The sequence below is a fragment of the Apteryx mantelli genome, chromosome 1 (assembly GCF_036417845.1).
Source record: "Apteryx mantelli isolate bAptMan1 chromosome 1, bAptMan1.hap1, whole genome shotgun sequence".
In the NCBI taxonomy this organism is placed as follows: Eukaryota; Metazoa; Chordata; class Aves; order Apterygiformes; family Apterygidae; genus Apteryx; species Apteryx mantelli.
This window is the reverse complement of record NC_089978.1, coordinates 75275834-75295131: the sequence shown is the minus strand read 5'-3', so window position 1 is coordinate 75295131 and position 19298 is coordinate 75275834. Positions and strand designations below refer to the sequence as shown.

Genomic DNA, 19298 nt, shown 5'->3' with positions numbered 1-19298 from the left:
CTGAAAGTATTGCTCAATAACTGTACTAACGAGCCCCACCCCCACCACTCTGGACTAGATAGATAATAAACCATTGCTACAACACATGTATCATATACACAGTTATCTAAGAATAATTTTTTTCCTTTAAAACCACTAGACACCATGTGTTGCTTACAGTGTTCTGGCAGCTTTCTGCTGTGGATGTTCTTTAGTCATCCACGTTTTTAATTTCTTCATTAATTTCTCAGGAAAAAAATAAATGTTATATTTGATAAAACAGAAGAAATCCATTCAGACAAATGGAAACCTCCTATTTCCTTTAATACTGTTTCTGAAATGGGTAACTCAGCTGGGGATAAACTAACACAAAAGATTTTGATGCAGAAACAGGCTCTTCCATATTAATCCTACAAAGTCATCTTAAAATGGGAAGGAATAAACAGTATCTGCTCCCTAAAGGCCTTTTACAGTGACTTTTATCAAATAAACATTCGAAACTGCTCTTACCTCATCTATGATTGGCTTCAGTGTAACTTGCAGATAATGCATCCCTGCCAGTTTCATGGTCTCGTCAATACACTTGGAAGTTAATGAGTTCCCTCTGAAAATGGTGTTTGGATCTCTGGAAGTGAACAATTTTCTGTAATTTAGTCTCTTTGCAAGAAACTGCTAACATATGGAAATAAAAGAAGCAGTGAAAGGTGACAGAAATCTGGTTTTGAATACACAAACGAAAACTCCCTTTGAATCCAGATTGCCATTAAATGCAGTTATGTAGCATTTAGTGCACTCCCAGGTCATAACAGAAAAGCAGCATAGTAAGTCCAAAGACTTTGGTAGTGACTTTTTTTTGTATTAGGGCAATGTGTAGAAGCCTTGGTGCACCATCCAAATACATGGCAACATGCAGGCTCAGATCAAAGGGTTTTACAACATAAATGGAGGGAAACGCACCTGCTTTTACATGCTCCACATTTACATTACATGTGACCTACTACCTTATCCTACAAAATGAGTATTTGTAAACTAGGAGGGATATGAAAACATTGGCTCCAATGGCATAGCCATCTTTTCTAGGTGACCTACAGCACTGTCCTATGATAATACTGTTCAACATGGCACAGATCCCAGTTCTGCATTGAGAACCCTGTGGATATCTGATGCTGTGGAGACACATCTTTCTGCAAGGGCCACTTGCACACAGTTTTTCTACTACTAGGCATGGGCACAGCATTTGCTAAGCTTCAGCTATCTGCACTGTCATGTGTGCTTTTTTTGTCACTGCATTTTGAGAATGCAAGCAATTTCATATTAAATTTGTACCTGCAGTTCTTTGTATAGCAATTTAATTTATGCAGATAGGTAAATAATCAACTATCCTATCCAAACCTATATGACCAAAACTGTGCCCATAGACAGTATTTCAAACCTGGATTTCAAGTCATTTGCTTGCTCTTGCACATACAGTAACAACATGTCCTTCCTGTTGTTTTTACTGTACCACAGTTGTACTCATTTACAAGCAGTGAAGAACAGGAGAGTTTCTCTGCTGGATTCATGATTTTGTTTTACAAAGACACAAGCTCCCTGCCTGTTAGAAGTGCCAGAGAGCCCTAAAGACAGATAAGACAGCTCTTTGCTGTCTTATCACAGGAACATGACTGACCAGAGAGCAGCAAATTTCCTCACATTGCATTAACCAGAATGCTTCAGCCAACTTGCAGCACAAAAAAATACACCTACCTACAGGAAGGAAAATACTCTATCCCTTAGACACTCTGAAAAAAGCCAACCCACACACAGACTTTATTTTGTACTGAGGAAAGCTGTTACTTTAGAGTCAGTATTTACCACTCCCCTCGGCTCCCAACTGTCTCTGCTGTCAGTCAAGAGCATGACTGTGTAGTCACCAGGCTTATGGCAACAAATGCTACTTAGGACCTGCCTGTCCTGAATGCTAGAAGTCAAACCAGGGACTTAGATAAAAGTGACCAGAAAAAAGATTATGTCTTTTGTCATCCACTGCCAGATCCAATCCCATCTTTGTTCTTCAGCCATCTAATTGGAAAGACGGAATACAGTTTGCCTTAAAAATTCATCCCTAGGAAGAAACTTGCCTTTTGTTTTTGAACAAATTCAGCAAGCACTTAGCATTAGATGGTTTATTAGCACACTATGAACCTGAAATGTTTCCATGTGAATAGCTGAAAGTAATGTAGGGTTTTACAATTACCACATGTAATCAAGACTGAGAACACAGTGAGAATCCTTGCTCTCAGACCTAACAACAACCTTGCAAGTAGACCTGGCAAAATATTACGGGAAGTCCTCCTAAAATTTAAACTCACAGATCTTCAGAGCACTAAATGAGTTTATAAAGTACTCTGACACTCAGCTGGGAGCAACAGGAACAACTCCAACAGTTTCTTTTGAAATTACATAAAATCCTAGAAACTGAGTGCAAGATTCTAAAACTAGCCAACACTGAGTAGGTATGTTTAATAGCAATTGGTTTGTTGGTACTTACTGAGTTCTCTTCACTTCAGCATTCGCAATAGCACTTATGAAAGGCACAATTCTGCCATAGTGTAAGAAAAGCCTGACAAGAGGTATGGCTGCTTCCTGTTTTTCTCTGCAGACTTCACCCAAAATGTGTGCAGCTGATGCTGAAACAGGCTGAACAGTGGAGATAAATAAAAACTTTGAGAGGTCTTTCTAGAATAAGCATCATTTCCTTTCCTTCCCATCAGCTCCTTAATGCAGAAGGCCACATAACAGTTGCAGTGGCCAATTATGCAAACATGCCTGCACATAACATGGCTGCGCCTTACCTTCTATTATTCTGTTGGTCATAAGTTTTGATCACAAGAGGGCAGCAATTTAAAAACTATTACAATACAGTCTCTTTTCCCCATTTTTAATAGCTGTCTTTTCACTATCACTCTTGCCTGGGAAGCAACTGAAGAGAAAGAACTCTAAACTTTCCCATTTTCAAGCCACAGTCATAACAGAACCCAGTTCTTGCACTGAAAAGGAATAGCGTTACAACTGCTAAAAGTATACATACCGGTAGACATAGCCCAACCATCTGACATTTCAGGATCAGTTTTTTTGTTTGTTTTAATTGTGCAAGTAAACCTGTTTCTTTCCAGTGAAAGAAAACCAATTAATCAAACTGAAGTTTACTTTGCATTTTCAAATATAAAATTAGAAAGCCATGGAGAATATGTGGCTGTCATAACCACTGCTGTTCCTGGGTGTGCCTTCACCCACTATACTGCATGCAGATAAAGATCTTTTCTGCAAGGACTGAAAACAAACATGAGGGATATGCACAGCTTAACAAGACCCTCAAATGGTAAAAGGAAGAAGGTGAAGTCTATGGTGAAGAACTATGGTGCCAGCTAGATAGTGACAAACATTTAAGGAGACCCTTGTGAGGATGATCAGCAGGCAAACAACAAGCAGTGCAAGCAAATTACCTCAACATCTGCAGATTTTAGCAGGAGGTCTCTAAGTGGACTGTAATAGTCTGAGGAAAAAACATGGTCCTCAGTGTAAACCACATTTAACCTTAAGGAACCAAGGTCATCAGGTTTCAGTGACTTGTTACCATTATCTCTGGGCTGCAGGAAATACCTGACAAGCAAAAATAAGACAGAAAGTTTATGTTGAAATACAGCATTATCTCAAGCTATACATGAACATATATAAAATGTACAGACATACACAATGTTTATATACTTATTAAATTCTTGAGAATTCTGAATCAGATTTTTGAATGAAGTTTACCGGTCTATTTTGCACCAACTGTGACTTGGGGAGTTCCGATCACAAAGATTTATGCAGCTATGATAAGAAATTCCATATAATAAAAAAACTATAGCATTGCTGCTGAATTACAGTAGAAAATAGCAAAAAGTCAATGCATTAGAACTCCCTACAGTAAATAATATCATAAAGTCAATGCATTACAACTCCCACATGCAATATACAGAGGCAAACTGAAATCTCCAATCATATTATTAAAACTTCTTGTTCTTATATTTACTAAGATTATTTTGGCTTGCTTAAAAAAACCCATAGATATAAATTAAATCCATTTAAACTTTATCATATAGCAGTAGTTATTCTTACAACTTTATAGCAGACATGTACTTTCACCTAAACTCCAAAAGAAAAATGTCAAATACCATGCTTCATATGAACTAGACTGTCGGAGAAATTTCAAAGGAAGTCTTAGTTCTCCTAGAAACTCATCTCCAAACTTCAGGTTACTGGCATTCCAAAGATCAACTCTGTAATAAAACAAATAATTAACATGGACTCATAATAAAAGAAAAACAACTTTGTTTTCAGTTTTGTGGTTGTGTTCCGTTCCATGTAGTGCATCCCCCCCAAAACAGCAAGTCGGAAAGTTCCAAAACTGTACTAGATTGGTTTCCAAGCCATCAGGGACAACCTTGGATTTCTGGAGCCTTGCAATTCACCTCCATTAAACATCAGAGAAAAATCTCATAGACTACCTTTTCCTCATCTGTATAGTCCATTTTCCACAATCCATATTGATAAAGATTCAGAGGGCTCTTTGGAAACCCTGATACTGGGGAAAAAATGCAAAGGTATCTTAAGGGCTCCATATTTTCAGTCTGGGTCTACTTTAGGATTATTAGAAGTTAAGTGGGAGCCCTTACAGAGTTAGGGTGAATGTCTACACAGTTTCTCCCGGTGTTTTTGGTTCTGGGAAGATTTACTGTGTCATGCTAATAAACTTTACTGCACCTAAAGCAGTTCTGCGCAGATACTCAGAAACCTTAAAACAGTTCTACCATTCTGTATAATAGTTTAACTGTCTACTGACTGCAGCCTACATAACATCCAGCACTCAGTCCCTCACGTTTGGGAAGCTCCAGTATGCATCTCTAGATGATACTTCCTCTCCTTTCTTGTGTTCTTTAATGTTAGGATATAAAACAAACTGCTGAGATTCAAAGTAGTACTGGTTGGTACTTGCAGAAAAATGATAATGTTCAGAGTTAATGTTTCAAACTCTAGGAGAGATGTTTCTGTACACATTTTAGGGTTTCCTCTGAGAGGCACTTTTATTTTAGAACAAGCTCAGCTGAGAATTTCACAACTAATCAAGTTACAGTCTGAATGCACCTTAAACTTTGGGGAACATGCATACATACAAGGAAAAAATACAGGTTTTCAAATAAGGAGGATTTTTGAGAAACAGTAAGTTTAATTTAAATAAAGTGCAAAGTCATCCAATTATGGACACATTTACACCACCTTCCTAGTCTCAAGCAATTCACAGTAGGCTTGTCAAGGAACGAGGGCCAATAGTCCTTCTAAAGGTTAGTTCTACCTTATATGAATGCAGAGGATATCACTTAAATCCTCTGAGCCTTATCTCTCAACAGCGTCTCATGCATCAAGTTTCATATGCTAGACATACCATCAGCTCACGTTGCGTGCCTGCTGCTAAGTTCTTCAAACTCTGATATTTTGACAGTATTTTTGTAGGGCAAGAATTCCAAAAAAGGAAAAATTTTCTATGCAAATTCTACCTCCTCTCCCCTTTCTCCATATTTGGTCAGCTAACATCCTGCTAACTCTAATTCAGATGACTCAAAGCAGTTTCAGGAGAGGACGAATCTTGAGAAGCTTATTTATATGTGGTCAAACTTACAGTTTACCAAGTATTTATAGGCTACTTGTTTCTAGCTTATTCAAATTCTGTCAAGCCACTAACTAGCAACAACAGATTCAAACATACACAGCCTTACATGCTTCCAAAGAGAATGCTCCCACCCCAAATTAAGTTATAGATAAAAATCAGTACAAACAATCTGTAGGAGGGTAGCTAACAACTCAAGATGATCTCACGCTACACAGTAAATAAGCCAGGTATGCAAAGTGTTGAAACTATTGTTTTGTGCACTTGGAATATGAAGGATAAGGCAGCATAAAAAATTTGTAATAATATGCCTCAGACTCTAAAAGATTAATGTCCCTGAGCTTTTTAAAAAGCAAAATTATGTCAAGCGCAGCTTTAAAAATGGTCAGGCTGATATCAAGTATAACAAGAGTCTTCACTGCTAAGCTAATGTTCCTTTAGCCACAGAAAGAAGAAAGAACAGCAGAGAGGGGGAGGAGAGAGCATGGATTTCCCCAGAACATCTGGTCCCAAAGCACTGATATGCCCTGCCTGCAACTTCCTCCACCCACTCAAAGAGAGAAGCCTTTCATTGCTTTAGAGAAAAAACATGAGAGACTAAGACTCCTCCATACCCTGTGGAATGGTATCCTTCTCAGGAGTGAAAAAAAAACCCAAAAAACAAAAACAAAACACAAATTGCATGAGCCATCCAGAGGGCATGGGGGCAATCTAACCCCGACTGAACAGACTCAAGGAAGTGAGTGGGGGTGGAAGGGGAACCCAGGATGGAAACAAAAACACTCTGTCCTATATGGGATGAAATCTCTGAACAAAGAGTTTGCCCAACTAAAACTAACCCTTTATCTGCTTTCCATTATTAAGTTCTTAATCTTTTTCCCAATTGTTCTGTAAGTCCCTTCACAAACTATTACTCTTTACCATACTCTTATGTGTCAGTCTTAAGGAAGGAAAGAGACTTTTTTCAATCTCAGTTACCTGCACATTATCTTTACAGCCAGTCATTTGTCCAGAAATCACTTATTAAGTAAACCAAAACCACTGTATAATTCTATTCAGTCCCAGCAGTCCAAAATAAGAATAGACTGAAATATTAAACAATGTGTAAACCCCGTCCATGAATGTCAAGGGTCCCCTTCCAGGAGTCAAACAGCCAACAGAGAATCCTAGCTTTCATTTAAAGTCAGGGTATGCCTGGACATCATACTTACAAAGACAGGTCTGAAAACATACCCTGAATTCTACCAAAGCTATAGCTTTGTCAATGGGCTACCCGGAACAGCAATTTAAAAGTGTGAAATATTTGAGCGCAGGCATCAGTTCCGGGACTGCTGATCCAGCGAACATCTAACATTACCCTTGCAATAGGAGATTCTTTAAAAATAGTGGCGTTCCAGTCTAGAACACTGGATTGGGACTCTCAAGATGTTGTTCAATTGCCTGCTCCAACTCATATATCCTATGGAATATGGGACATGTTATTTAATACCTGCCTACACTATGCAAAGCTATGCAGAAATACTAGTCTGGTGCTAGTACTAGGTCATCTGGTCTGGTCCTCATACTAATACAGCCAAATCAGCATGGCACTGAGCCTGGGATTTCTAGCTCTCCTACGATATTAGTTGCGGGTTGCCCTTAAACCAGCTACCTTTGCTGTGCCTGATGCAGATATTCTCAAAGAAACATGTCTCTTGTGTCTCTCAAATAGGAGTAATTTCACTTTCCTGTCTCGCAGAGCCCTGGCAAAGACAAATCTATTAATGGTCATGCACTGCTGTGATACTACAATAATAGGCTACATGAACCAGTTGCTGAGAGTCAGTCTAAGTAGAGAATAATATGGCAGACTGCATCCATTCATTCACTAACATAAATGCATCTTGCTCGCTGGGATAAGTACTGTCTTCTCTTCCTCTTCTCCTCTCTTTCCCTTACTGCCAATTGTGCTTCTGAAGGGACAAGAGAATGTTTTGAGAAATAAGCCCTCACTGCCTCTCCAGAGGGAACACATGTGCAGAAAGAGGTGGAGCGAGTGGCAACTGTTCTCCTTCAATCTTCCTTCCTCCAAATTCTAGCAGACAGAAGAAGGGAAATATCACACTGCTTGATGTGGACACAGCAGTCTTCAGCTGTGGTGCATCCAGGTCACCAGATGGCCCAGATCTCTAAGTTTCAATACATGTGATGGCATCATGCATGCAATACCTCTAAGTTTTGCACCTTCTGTTGTGTTTCTCTGCTTCTTCTATTCACTTGTCCCTATAGACACTGTTGACAGGCCCCAGCAGATTTTAAAATAATAGTAAGTGCGTGTGTGGGGAGGTTGCTTTGTTTTTGAAATTAGAGCTGCTTCTTTCCCATGCAATGGATTTCACATGCATCATACGCAACCTTGCAAGAAGGAGTTAAATTCTGGCAGGCAAAAAGGAAGAGAAACTGCCTCAGCTGCAGAGAAACTCTGAGCTCAAGAGTTTCCTATCGGGGAAAGAGGACCTCCATCTGAGTTGCTAAAATGAAGGGATAAAAGAAAACAGATTCTTCAAACTGAGAGCATCCCATAACTTCTAGGGTCTCTTGGGGAATCGAGGGAGGGAGGGAAGAGGAGACCAGAAATAAAAGGCTGCACTTAGCAACAACAGCGTATTAGTAATTCACACATGATACTGAGGAAAATAATCAGGCTCTCTCCCACAGTGGAATTGCCATGTACATTCAGACATGATCTACAGGACTGTGGAGGTAAAGAAGCAGACAGACACAGTGACAAAGACTCATCTTGATTTATCAGAAGTAAAACCATGCTTGCCACTTGGAAAACTCAGTCTACTATAAAGTTGCACAACTTTGGGAGAACAGTTAATTTGTACAAAGTGTTTTATATTACCTGATCTCCATTTTGTCAACTTCATCAACATCTTCAATATCAAAATGGGATTTCTTGTTGTAGCTACTGGGCCTTGTAACCTAGTGAAAAGGAGGAATCTTTAACAAATTAATCTGATACAAAAGAATTTCTCTGTTACTTGTACAAAGCTCTGGCAGATTGCAGTCTTTGACTATCAGCAATAACTTTAATTCTGATTCTGAAAACCTTTATGTATGTGAATAAACCTGTTGACAAAACAGATTCCTCACTACTCAGAAGTGGTTACATAATCATATCAAAGAATAACTATATCATACACCATACTTTCTTTAACCAGAAAAGGGAATCTTTAATATTACTATGGTACTTTGAGTTTACATTGAAAAAAGAAAAAGTTATGTGAAGGAATACCACTTGCTTTTTCTTTTAGAATCTATCTAGGGGAAAAAGGGCAATTAATAAGTGACTTGAAATACAGTCTTAAAACAGATGCTCTGAGGCACTCTGAAGAGATTAAAAAAACCCCACCCAACCAACCAAACAAAAAAACCCCACCTCTCATCCCTCCCTCCCCCCCAAACAACATTTTACAGTGGATCCAGTTAAAATCAGGAAGTTCTGCCTGTTCTGATATCTTAGATGTCAGTTAATTATGCCCACATAAAAATACCAAGCAGATCAATATTCCAAGAGATGCCAGACTGTTATGTATAGCAGAATGTAGAACCGGGTCCACAGTTCAGCTTTTTCTCACCAACCACATTTGCAACACTGATAAACAGCAAAGCACAGGCAGAAAGACATGGAAAGATAGCTGCAAGTGAAGAGCATCAGAGAAGAGAAAGTTTTTATGTAAACATTTCTTAAAATTTGTTTTCTAGCATGATAAAAAGGAAAAAAAAAAGACTTTGATGGCTGTATTTTTGACTAGTGTGTCAGAAACTTGAGAAAAAGGCTACCCCACCCAGTTGTAACCACAGCAGAAACTGATCAAATGCAAGCACGTATGATGTGTGGGTTCAGCTCTTCGTTGCACATACAAGTGCAACTTTATTGTAGGTTTAAAATACTCTTGTGGCTTAATACTTCCCACTCACAAAAAGTGGCTTTTATCGTAAACTTAGCTTCTTAGTTTTACATTGTACCCCAGATGGTACAAACAATGGAGGCAAAGGTTTAGCTGCACAGAAAGAGAGGAACCAGAAGAGTATCATCCTCAGCATGTGACACTGAACATAGCCTTTTTTTTTTTTGTGAACAAGCACCATTTTTGAGGTGATACCTAACACCTAAAAGGTACTAGGCAGCACTGGAGACCAAACCCTCTAGTCTATAATTGACTCAAATGCACCCGTAAGTCCAAGAGCATGGTGATTTAAATACATCATACAATTTCAGGAGTTCAGCATAAATTTCCTTAACCTACCTTGCTACTATCTTCATTGTGGCTTCAAGAAATTATCCTGCGTAACTGATAATGACTTATTTTCTACTACTACTGTGAAGCTAATGGTGTAATTTTGAATAAGGAAGCTAACTTACAAATTTTTTTTATTAGCTGTAACACACGAGTAGTCAAAAAAGTTCCAGCACAGGTGTAACTTATGGCACAACCTGTCTAGTAAACACTTTTCTGAGAAGCTTTGCTAGAGTCTGCATGTACAAGGCCTCTGTATCTGTATGCCTACTCAGCATGCAGATTAATTTAAATGCTCAAGAGCTGTATTCCTAAAAAGATAGTCGTATGAAGTCTGTCAGTACTAAGGATGGAATTGGATATTAGGGAATTCCTAGCTCACAGTGCTGAAATTGCTGTAAAATGGTATGTGACAGCTAAGAGGGCACAGCTCAGCTCTGTTGCTCCCTTTATTTAGGCAAAAATGCCAAGCCACTTACCAGCTGCTCAGAACTTCTTCAGCACATGTGAATTTGCAAAGGGGTCCTCAGCACTTACCTTCCTCAGTTCCCATGAAAGGGGAATTTTCCTGTAGCTGCATATAGACCTCTGAGCCCCTTTGCAATGCTGCAGCTGGATGGTGGTGGAAATGGTCCCCAACCCTCAGGTGCAAGTTTCATTTGTTCCACCCTTCTAATCAGCACTTAGATTTCACAAACCCATGAGGAGCTATTTCCCACTATGTGACTTTTTTGTCACCTATCTGACTTTTTTGTTGTAGAAAGGAAAGTATCTATTCAGTGACTTCTACAGAGTTTCCTCCTCCTTGGATCCAAGGCCAGTCACTGGGCTAGCAGACTGCAGGAAAGCTGATGAAGCTGTTTGGAAGTGGCAAATGACACCTCTGTCAACAGCATGAACCTGTGCAGCTCTACAGGAATCAGAACGCTCTGTTAGCCTGCATCAGCTACAAGGCTGCCCATGTCTCATTACTGAATGTATTTCCCAGTCATAGCAGTTCTCCCAAACACTTTGGTCTCTGGAGACATTTAGCTAGATATGTACTAACCACTCTCAAAAAATGACATAAATCTATGATGACTCTGTCTGCACTGGTGGTATGTTTTTGCAGCAGAGTTCCTGCTGATTCAGACATGGCCCCAGCTCTGTTCTTACCACACAGAAAACCTTTTACTCTGAATTAGCAGAACAGCTGGGGCATGGGCTTGAGCTCAGGTTTTGCTTCTGCTGATCCTTACATGCAACCTGGCTTTTAGCAAAAAGTCAAGCTAAGCAAGCCTCCAGCCCCCTTCCATAATTCCAGCTGGCAGGTGCTTCCTTTTTCTCTCATTCTTCCTCCCAATTTGCCATTGGCTGCCAAGTTCAGTGTTTAATTTGTTTGAATTTGTTTGCTCTGTTTCTGCAAGGCACAGAGGGCAGAGGAATCAGGCAGGTGAAACTTTGTGGTTTACAGACTGAATTCCTGGATTACATTCTCATTAAAAAGCTCTCGTGGTCAGATGCCTCCAGAACTGCCTATGTTAGGAATGAGGAAGCCCATTTTAACTTATTTACATATAGCATCACTCGTGTCACCGCCAAAGGCAGCAGCTCTGGATCAGGTGAGAAGCTGACATCCTGGGCAGCCCTCAGTGAACACACAGGGCACCTCGGTGCAGGTTCACTACTCAGAGCCATGGGATCTCTCCCTTGCCAGCCATGCCCGCGCAGCACCAGCAGGGTTGCAGGCACCCAGCAGGGTCAGGCAAGGATAGAGGCTCGCCGCTAGCCACAGTTAAGTCTGCAGTGAAGTTTATACCCTAGAAAGATTTGCTGGATTACCACAGCAAAGATTACCCTAGAAAGCTATCCTGGTCAACCCTCGGTGCTTCCACTGCTTATAGCAGCAAGAGAGAGCTTCTGCCAATAAAGAGCTTATTGTATCTGTTCCTCAAACCCAAATATATTACACCAACGTGAGCACATTTCTGTTGGTATGACTGGCTTTAGATTTTGGTATAACTGTTCAGCTTCCAGGTAAAGATAGTAGTTTGTAGAGGGTGGAGGGAGTAAGCAATAAGCTCCCTCACTGGCACTGCCCAGAATGATATGTGCACTTCAGATCAGCATGATGCAACAGCAGTTGTATGGCTGCACAGCTCTTCTCTCCCTGGCTCCTTCCTGCTATGGCTGCACATGCTCCTGAATTTACTCTAGAAACCACATCCCTAAGTGCCATTCCTACACCAGTAACAATTTCTAGCGCAGATGTGACCTGAATGATGCAATATATAAAGGCAGAAAGGGCTTTTCAATGGTATGCCAACTGCATTGTACTACTCTGGCTTTTCATCAACTAGTTATGCCAGATATGTTTTTGAGATATCTATTTAATTAGCTCCATAAAGTATAGACCAGGACTAAAATATCCAAGATAAAAAGCAAAGAGAAAGATGCAGATACTTTATAAGACAGAATGAAAAGTTTCAAGAGGTATCCAAGCTATAAAGCTATAAACATACATACACACACACATATACGCACAGAACACACCACATTTACTGCTACTTTTGCCAGAAAAAAAAAGAAAAGGAGCAATTATGAGTTACGCTTTGTCTTAACAGGACTTGTTCTATGTTAAATAAAGTTGCAGAGGTTTCACCCACTCAGAGAAAAGACATTGGTATTGCAGCAGAATGGTAGACAGCTAAAACATCCAGTTTTGAATATGCTTTCTTTCTGCTGTTTTCAATGTTTTAATGTTCCTATGAGACAACCTTCCTCCCACTGACTGGGGAAGACAGAGTATACAAACACAGGCTAGAAAGAACCACACAAGCTTAATAAATAAATAAATAAATAATAATAAAAAGTAATAATAATAGGAAATCCTGCTCTTATCAGTCCTTTCTCAAAACTGCCTGGGCTGAGTCATAGAAGAATGAAAAGCCTGCTGCTCAGAAGTGGCTAGAAGCTTTTCCTTTGAGCACCTGGGCTAAAGCAATATATTGCTGCCTCAGCAGACAGCTAGTCTGAATCTGGATACTTCTGTGCTCTGCACTATGCTTTGAAACAGCCTTCAAAGAAGACAGCTGGCACAACATGGGGCAGGCTGCTGTGCCAACTATCTACAGTGTAGTATTTCAGCTTATCACCCGTTCCTTTGAAATACCAACCTCAAAATAAAACACTTCATCAAAATGTGGATTGTTGGTCTTCTTTTTAACTTTAGTCTTTTTGGCTTCCGATCTGAATTAAGGAAAGAAAAAAAAAGTATAAGAAACAACATTAGCAGAAGAGCGATCCTAGAACAGAGCCACTGAGGAACAATGAAATAGTCACGCATTTGATTTATTTGATAAAACTGGAGTGCCATGTGGCTCTAGCACAGCAAGGCCCATGCACTCACACACATATAAGAGAGGGATTCACTGCATGCCTCTTTCTCTAAAGTGTAAGTAATTGCAGTTTGTTATCTACTCTTAAAAACTGGCATCCTTGAACTCCAATTCTGTCACTTGCTCCATCTGGCAGTCTCACACCTGTACAAAGCAACTTGCAGGAATGGGGCTTTGAGCAGCAGTATTTGGGGAACATTTTCAATTGCGATGTGACTCAAGAAGTTTTCATACCCTAAAAGCACAGGAGATAGATGAGGACTGACACGCATATTTCAGTATATTACTTTTTGTACTCTTGGCATGAAGAATTAATGAATGCTTTTCAATGGTGTTAAATAATCAAAAATAATGAATAACTTGGTGAGAATGAAGAGGTTATTCAAAGAAACAGTTTAGTACATGAGCACTTCAAACCTTTTTTTTTTAAACTCTACTTTTTATAAGATTAAAAAGTCATATTTTTATTGCTATATCATATACCTCTCTTCCTTCTCACCCTTTTCCCTGCAGCCCCATGAGTTCCTAGTAAACGTTATACTGTTGAATTACTGTGAGAGGTCCTGAGCAGAAGTCTCCAATTTCTACTGCTATGTAGGAATGAACGGTGTGTGGCAGACCTCCCTCAAACCTCTCACAGGGCAATAGGCCTGACAAAGTTCAGCGCTGCCCATTCATTCCTCTATAGACAGTATCTTCCTCTTGTGTCTGCATTTTAGAATACAGACTAATACTAACTGCTTGGTATTGAGCTAAAGCCAGCCAATGTATTTTACATAGGCCAGCCAAACAGCTGTTTGATGATTTCCAAATGTTATGAACCTAACACTTGATTTGCCATAGTTACTTACAGTTGAAAAGCTCTATAACTTCTTGTGTCACCAAATTTCCCCTACAGCTCAGCAGTAATAAGAGGGTATAGATAAAACAGACACAGATGGAGAGATGCAACAATCGCATGGAAACCTGACCTACTAATCATTTCATCCCAGAATTTATCCCTCATTCCTCATGCAGCAAAGCCACTTATATTGCTTATAACTGGTTATATTGACCAGACAACTCTATGTATTCTCTTACAGTGGCTAAGCAAAGCTGGGTTTAATTCCCAGTGCTGCTAAAGGCTTCCCATGTGACTTGAATGAGCCAGTCCACCAGCATACACTGTTTTCCTGTCTATAATACAGGCACAGAATGAGTTCTGGTTCAGAAGTCTCTAGGCTCTATAAGTACAAATTACACAATAAACAACAGCACATCTGTTGACATTTTTATGCTTGGCATTGCACAAAATGCAATAGCATGAAGCAGCTTTCCTACTCCAGAAGGAGAGGCATTTAGAAATCCAGAGAGGAGAATGATTTAGAGATTAAAAATATCTCACTATTCCTAGGAGCTGAGAGATAAGAGAGCCTAATCACCTCTAGGACATAGGGCTGACTGCCTATCCCATCTCATCAGCAACACTTGCCAATCAACCTCTTTACTGATAAGCCCATCAGGGAGGGAATTGGGAAGTAGGATGTAGAACAGGAGATGATTAAGGCAAGCACAACTACTGGGCAATAACAAAGCAGTGGTTGGGAATAAGTTGCATGCCGCTCACTGAAGACGGGAGGAAAGCCTTCTCCCCCCCACCAAAACAACAGATAGGAAGAGGATGGAGCTATGCTCTGTGTTTTGAAGGGAGACGAACCGTTCTGCGTTATCAGAAGTTGTACGTTATCAGGACTTGGGGCAAGCAGACAAGGAGAGGTAGATTTGGACATTTAAGGATACATTAGTTAGTCAAAAAATCTCCTGACAGTGCCAGCAATATCTATCTATACCATCTGAAGTTATATGATTAAAACATCAAAGCATAGAACTCAAATATGCAGCTCATTATGGGGGATAAGACATAACACACCTAGAAAAGATGAAGACTACAGACCAGTCTCAAAGACTCCTCTGTAGGCAGGTCAAGTGTTTGTCAGGAATGAGTCTTATTTATAGTATTTTTAAAGTATTGTAAAACGCTGATTCATCTATGCTACAAATGTGATTTTTTGCAGTCATAGCAGAGCCATTTTATTTCTAATGGGGCACAGACATACAGAATGACTCTCCAGATCAGCAAAACCAAAACAGTGATGTCCAACAGCATGTGAAATTTTGTAACAAAATGAGAAAATTTAATCCCAAATTTAAACTGAAGAGTACTGTGCAGAATGTATCTTATCATCTAATTATTTAAACCTCTTTCCAGAGTTTTATCCCGGTATTATGTCTGCATAGTTCAAATTACAGGACTGAGTCACCTACAGCATTCTACATATACACTACATTAATTTGCCACACCTTGAAAGTGAAAAGTTCCCAAAATATTCACATACAAATGCGCATATTCTGCAAGATGTTGCTGTATTCAGCCTCCCCACCCACCCAAAATTGGGCAATAAATTTGGTTAAAAACTGGCCTCCAATTGCTATGTGAGAAGTTGCATAAATTAAACCTCATCAGAAATTAAATACTCCAGGATATTCAAATTACTTAAAAATTATTCAGACCTTTACATAAATCAAAGCTGAAACAAGCCTCAAATTACTTGCTCTAGTATAATTCACTAGTTCATACATGCACACAAACACTTAGGTATTTTAGCAGCGTCTAAACCCTCCGTCCATCTGAGAACGCGGGTCTCTAGTGATGAAGGAAACAAATCATTGTTATAAAATGTTCTTGTGTTTGCAGTACTTGCCTGGAGGGTCCTGCTAAGGTAACCGTGGCATAGGGATCGCACTGCCCATTCACAATGGGCAGGCCTTGGCATTCTAAAACTCTAGAAGAGAAGAAAATGCAGACAAACAAATCAATAAAATAAGAAGAGCTTGCAGAGCAAACAGAAGCAATGCATTTTTCTCCTGTCTCATTTTCACAATACCTTTTACTAAAGAATTGAAATGTCATTAAGCACAATCCTTTTAAAATTGAATGCATTTGTTGGTCTTAAATAGTATCTTTAATAGAGTCAAAAGTATGATTAAATTACACAGAAATCTTAACTTGAAGGATTCTTAGTATGCAAGAACAACAATCTAAGGCTCATGAAATAAAAGTCAGCTATCAAGATGGGAGCTGTCAACACTTCAGAATTATCCAACAACTTATTCACCAAAAATAATAATAATCAGAATTTACTTCTGTAACAAAAGATGGGAAAAGAACACTGAGAGATTCCAGCAGTAGACAAATGATTTCTCAGAATCACATTCATGATGCTCTCAGTTCTTCTGACAAAATTTTGCACTGGCTTATTGTCAAGACATGTTAGCTACAGACCAAGAGGCTTAAGACACATCCATCTTCCTCTCTAAAATTTTTACATAGCAAAACTGAAAAAGGAAACACATTCAGCAGCTTGGCACTGAAGAAGTCAGAGAAGAGACACTGGAGGGACAAAATGGAACAGATCAGTTCCTGTTCTGACATGTGGCAAGCCAAGATGAGAAATCTGCACTTTCACACTCTCATTCCCACATCTCTGTCAAAAACACAGAACAGTGTAAAGACGCTCCAAGTTTCACAAGCTAAAACCTTACCTAGGAAGGTAGCACCAATTGGAAATACTGGCAGGCAAGCCAGCTGCCAGGACTCTCCCTCCTGAAACAACTTCTACGTTAAGCAGGTAAGTCTGCTGGTTTTGTAGAGGATGCCAAACACATCTTCCAGCAAGTGAAGTGTTGAGAAACAGGTGTACTGCATCAGCTCATATGTGGTGTCTTCCAGAGATGAAGTAAAAAATGCTCCCTAGTGTAATAATGCTCCCTAGTCTTTCAGAAATATGTCAAATTACACCTTACCTGGGCAAATACTTGATCCTGTGCTTACTGCAGTGCTATGACTTTAATTTACTTGGTGCCTTTGTTTTGAGTAGGAGCATCTACTTATGTCACAGAGCAGTATGCTCTAAAGCAGGAGAGGGGAAAAGCAGATGAAGATATTTTTAAGAATGGGAGAATGGAACAACTGAAAATGATTTTTCTCACGAACACAGCAGAATCACAGAATCTTTACCAAGCTGCAGAATAGAGGCTGCTTTTCAGTCCAGCTCAAGTCTTGCCACAGTCCCTAGACTACATACACTGAGCTGTAATTACAACTGGAAATTTTTAATGAAGACAAACTCTGAAGCTCCTTGGGCAGGTAAGCAGTACCTATACTCCCAGTGTGACATACCTTATGCACTTCTGGGTGCTATAAATTCAGCAAGAAAAACAATATCCATTTCCTTTCTTTCAATAACAGCAACTTTGATATAAAAATCAACAGAAAAAAAAAATCAGTAACAAATAGCACTCTACAAATTTATCCACAAAGCAAAGTTTTTGGAACACATGATGTGGACTTCAAACACCATTTTACTACAGACCTATTGCTTACTCTACATTAAGGATGACAAATTTTATATTCTACCAATACCAGGTAGAGTACAATAAATAATTTATTCTATCTGGGCAAAATCCTTCTATACCAAGGTCTACTACAATCCAGAGCTGTACTTCCTTTGACTAAAACAGAAAACACTGTTTATTGGAGGGGTGGAGGTAAACAATACCAGCTAACTACAGCAAATTTTTTTGTATCAGAGAAGTTCTGCTCTCAGCCAATCTAGATAGGTTCAAACTGGCCTAAAAAGTATATCAAGACCAAAGATCAGACTAAAGTGGCACAAGCAAGAAGCTGAAGTGATGCTCAGGACTACGACCTCACAGAATAAAGGCTAGATAACTGGCTTAATACAAGCAGCCCCCAATAATGCAATCACTCACAAGCTCCCTATTTTCACAGCCTCCACTTGCACAGAAAAACACTCAGTTGTTAACCTTGATGAATCTTCTTTTCATTACTGATTCATTAATATTGGCACAAAAGAGAATTATGTTCATTATTTTGAATACTCAAGTGAAATCATAGATCAAAACCAGAGTAAAAGTCATGAAAAAAATTTGGATTGGATAGGCACTCTGACACTTTTATTTCTGGACATCTTTTGTTCTACTACAAATTTTACTTTCCACACAGAATTGGAAGCCCTTCATATACCCAGGTTAGTAGGTATCTGATACTGCACAGTGCTGCCATGCCAACACCTAAGTTCAAGCCATAGATGCTATTGTGGTACCAGTTGGAAATGAAAGATTCACATCCCAGTAACCCTCAAAGTCAAATACACACCACACACAGGATTTGGTTGTCTAAATGCAGAGACAGTTTAGGTCTCCTCCACAGACTCCTGCTGCTGCTTCCAGAAAGGCAGCAGTCGCTCATGGGTCCTGTACATTTGACAGCTCTGTCCCTCTCAGAGGCATCACAGATACATTAGATGCATGCTTTCAGGCAACCAAGTCCTACCCCAAATCCACCCAGTCTGTCTTACAGAGAAGGTGAAAAACAGGTTTTTTTTGCATGTGTATTAATACAAGTACTCAACGCTGCAAGGCAAGTGCTACTTTTTAAATTCACACAGTGTAGATGTGAATAAAATGACACATTAGACCTCTGGCAGAGTATCTAGGAGAAGAGCAGGAGGAAAAATCCAGAAGTAGAAATAGAAAATCTTTGTGAAGAGACAGGTTCAGCTTGCTTCTCTTGTAGGGACAGAGGAGGCCACTTTTCTTCTAGTGGTCTTTACATCGACTGCTGGTAACACTCTTCTAGAGTAGCGAATATGACTTGAACATATTTCCATTTGAAAAAAGAACAATTGTACTCCATGTGTCAGTATCAAAAAAATACACTGCTTCCTTAAAGCAGCCTTTAAGTTCCTTAAAATAAAATATTAGCTCAATGGCTTTATAGCAGTCAGCCAATTTTTCTACTCTTCATGAATGGCTTCCAAGCCAGCTCTCATTCACACAGGAAGAACTATGTGAAATCTAAACACACTGAAAGCATGTTCATAAAGAGTATTATTCCTATTTTAATAA

General features: G+C 39.4%; 1 protein-coding gene across 4 annotated transcripts in view; it reads right to left on the bottom strand.

The window, feature by feature from the left end:
* Nucleotides 1-19298, bottom strand: part of RASA3 (RAS p21 protein activator 3) — a 138268-nt gene that overhangs the window by 19105 nt on the left and 99865 nt on the right. For 3 of the 4 annotated variants that reach the window (XR_010883994.1, XM_067295465.1, XM_067295471.1), the window contains exons 6-12: nucleotides 16070-16150; nucleotides 13107-13179; nucleotides 8553-8632; nucleotides 4176-4280; nucleotides 3465-3621; nucleotides 2510-2658; nucleotides 490-604 (exon numbers count right to left, since the gene is read on the bottom strand). Coding sequence is in view for 3 of the 4 variants with exons in the window: in XM_067295465.1 (XP_067151566.1) it covers nucleotides 490-604; nucleotides 2510-2658; nucleotides 3465-3621; nucleotides 4176-4280; nucleotides 8553-8632; nucleotides 13107-13179; nucleotides 16070-16150 (760 nt within the window). In the remaining variant the exon portion in view is untranslated. The remainder of the gene's footprint in view (nucleotides 1-489; nucleotides 605-2509; nucleotides 2659-3464; nucleotides 3622-4175; nucleotides 4281-8552; nucleotides 8633-13106; nucleotides 13180-16069; nucleotides 16151-19298) is intronic. The other variant, XM_067295475.1, reaches the window with a different exon arrangement.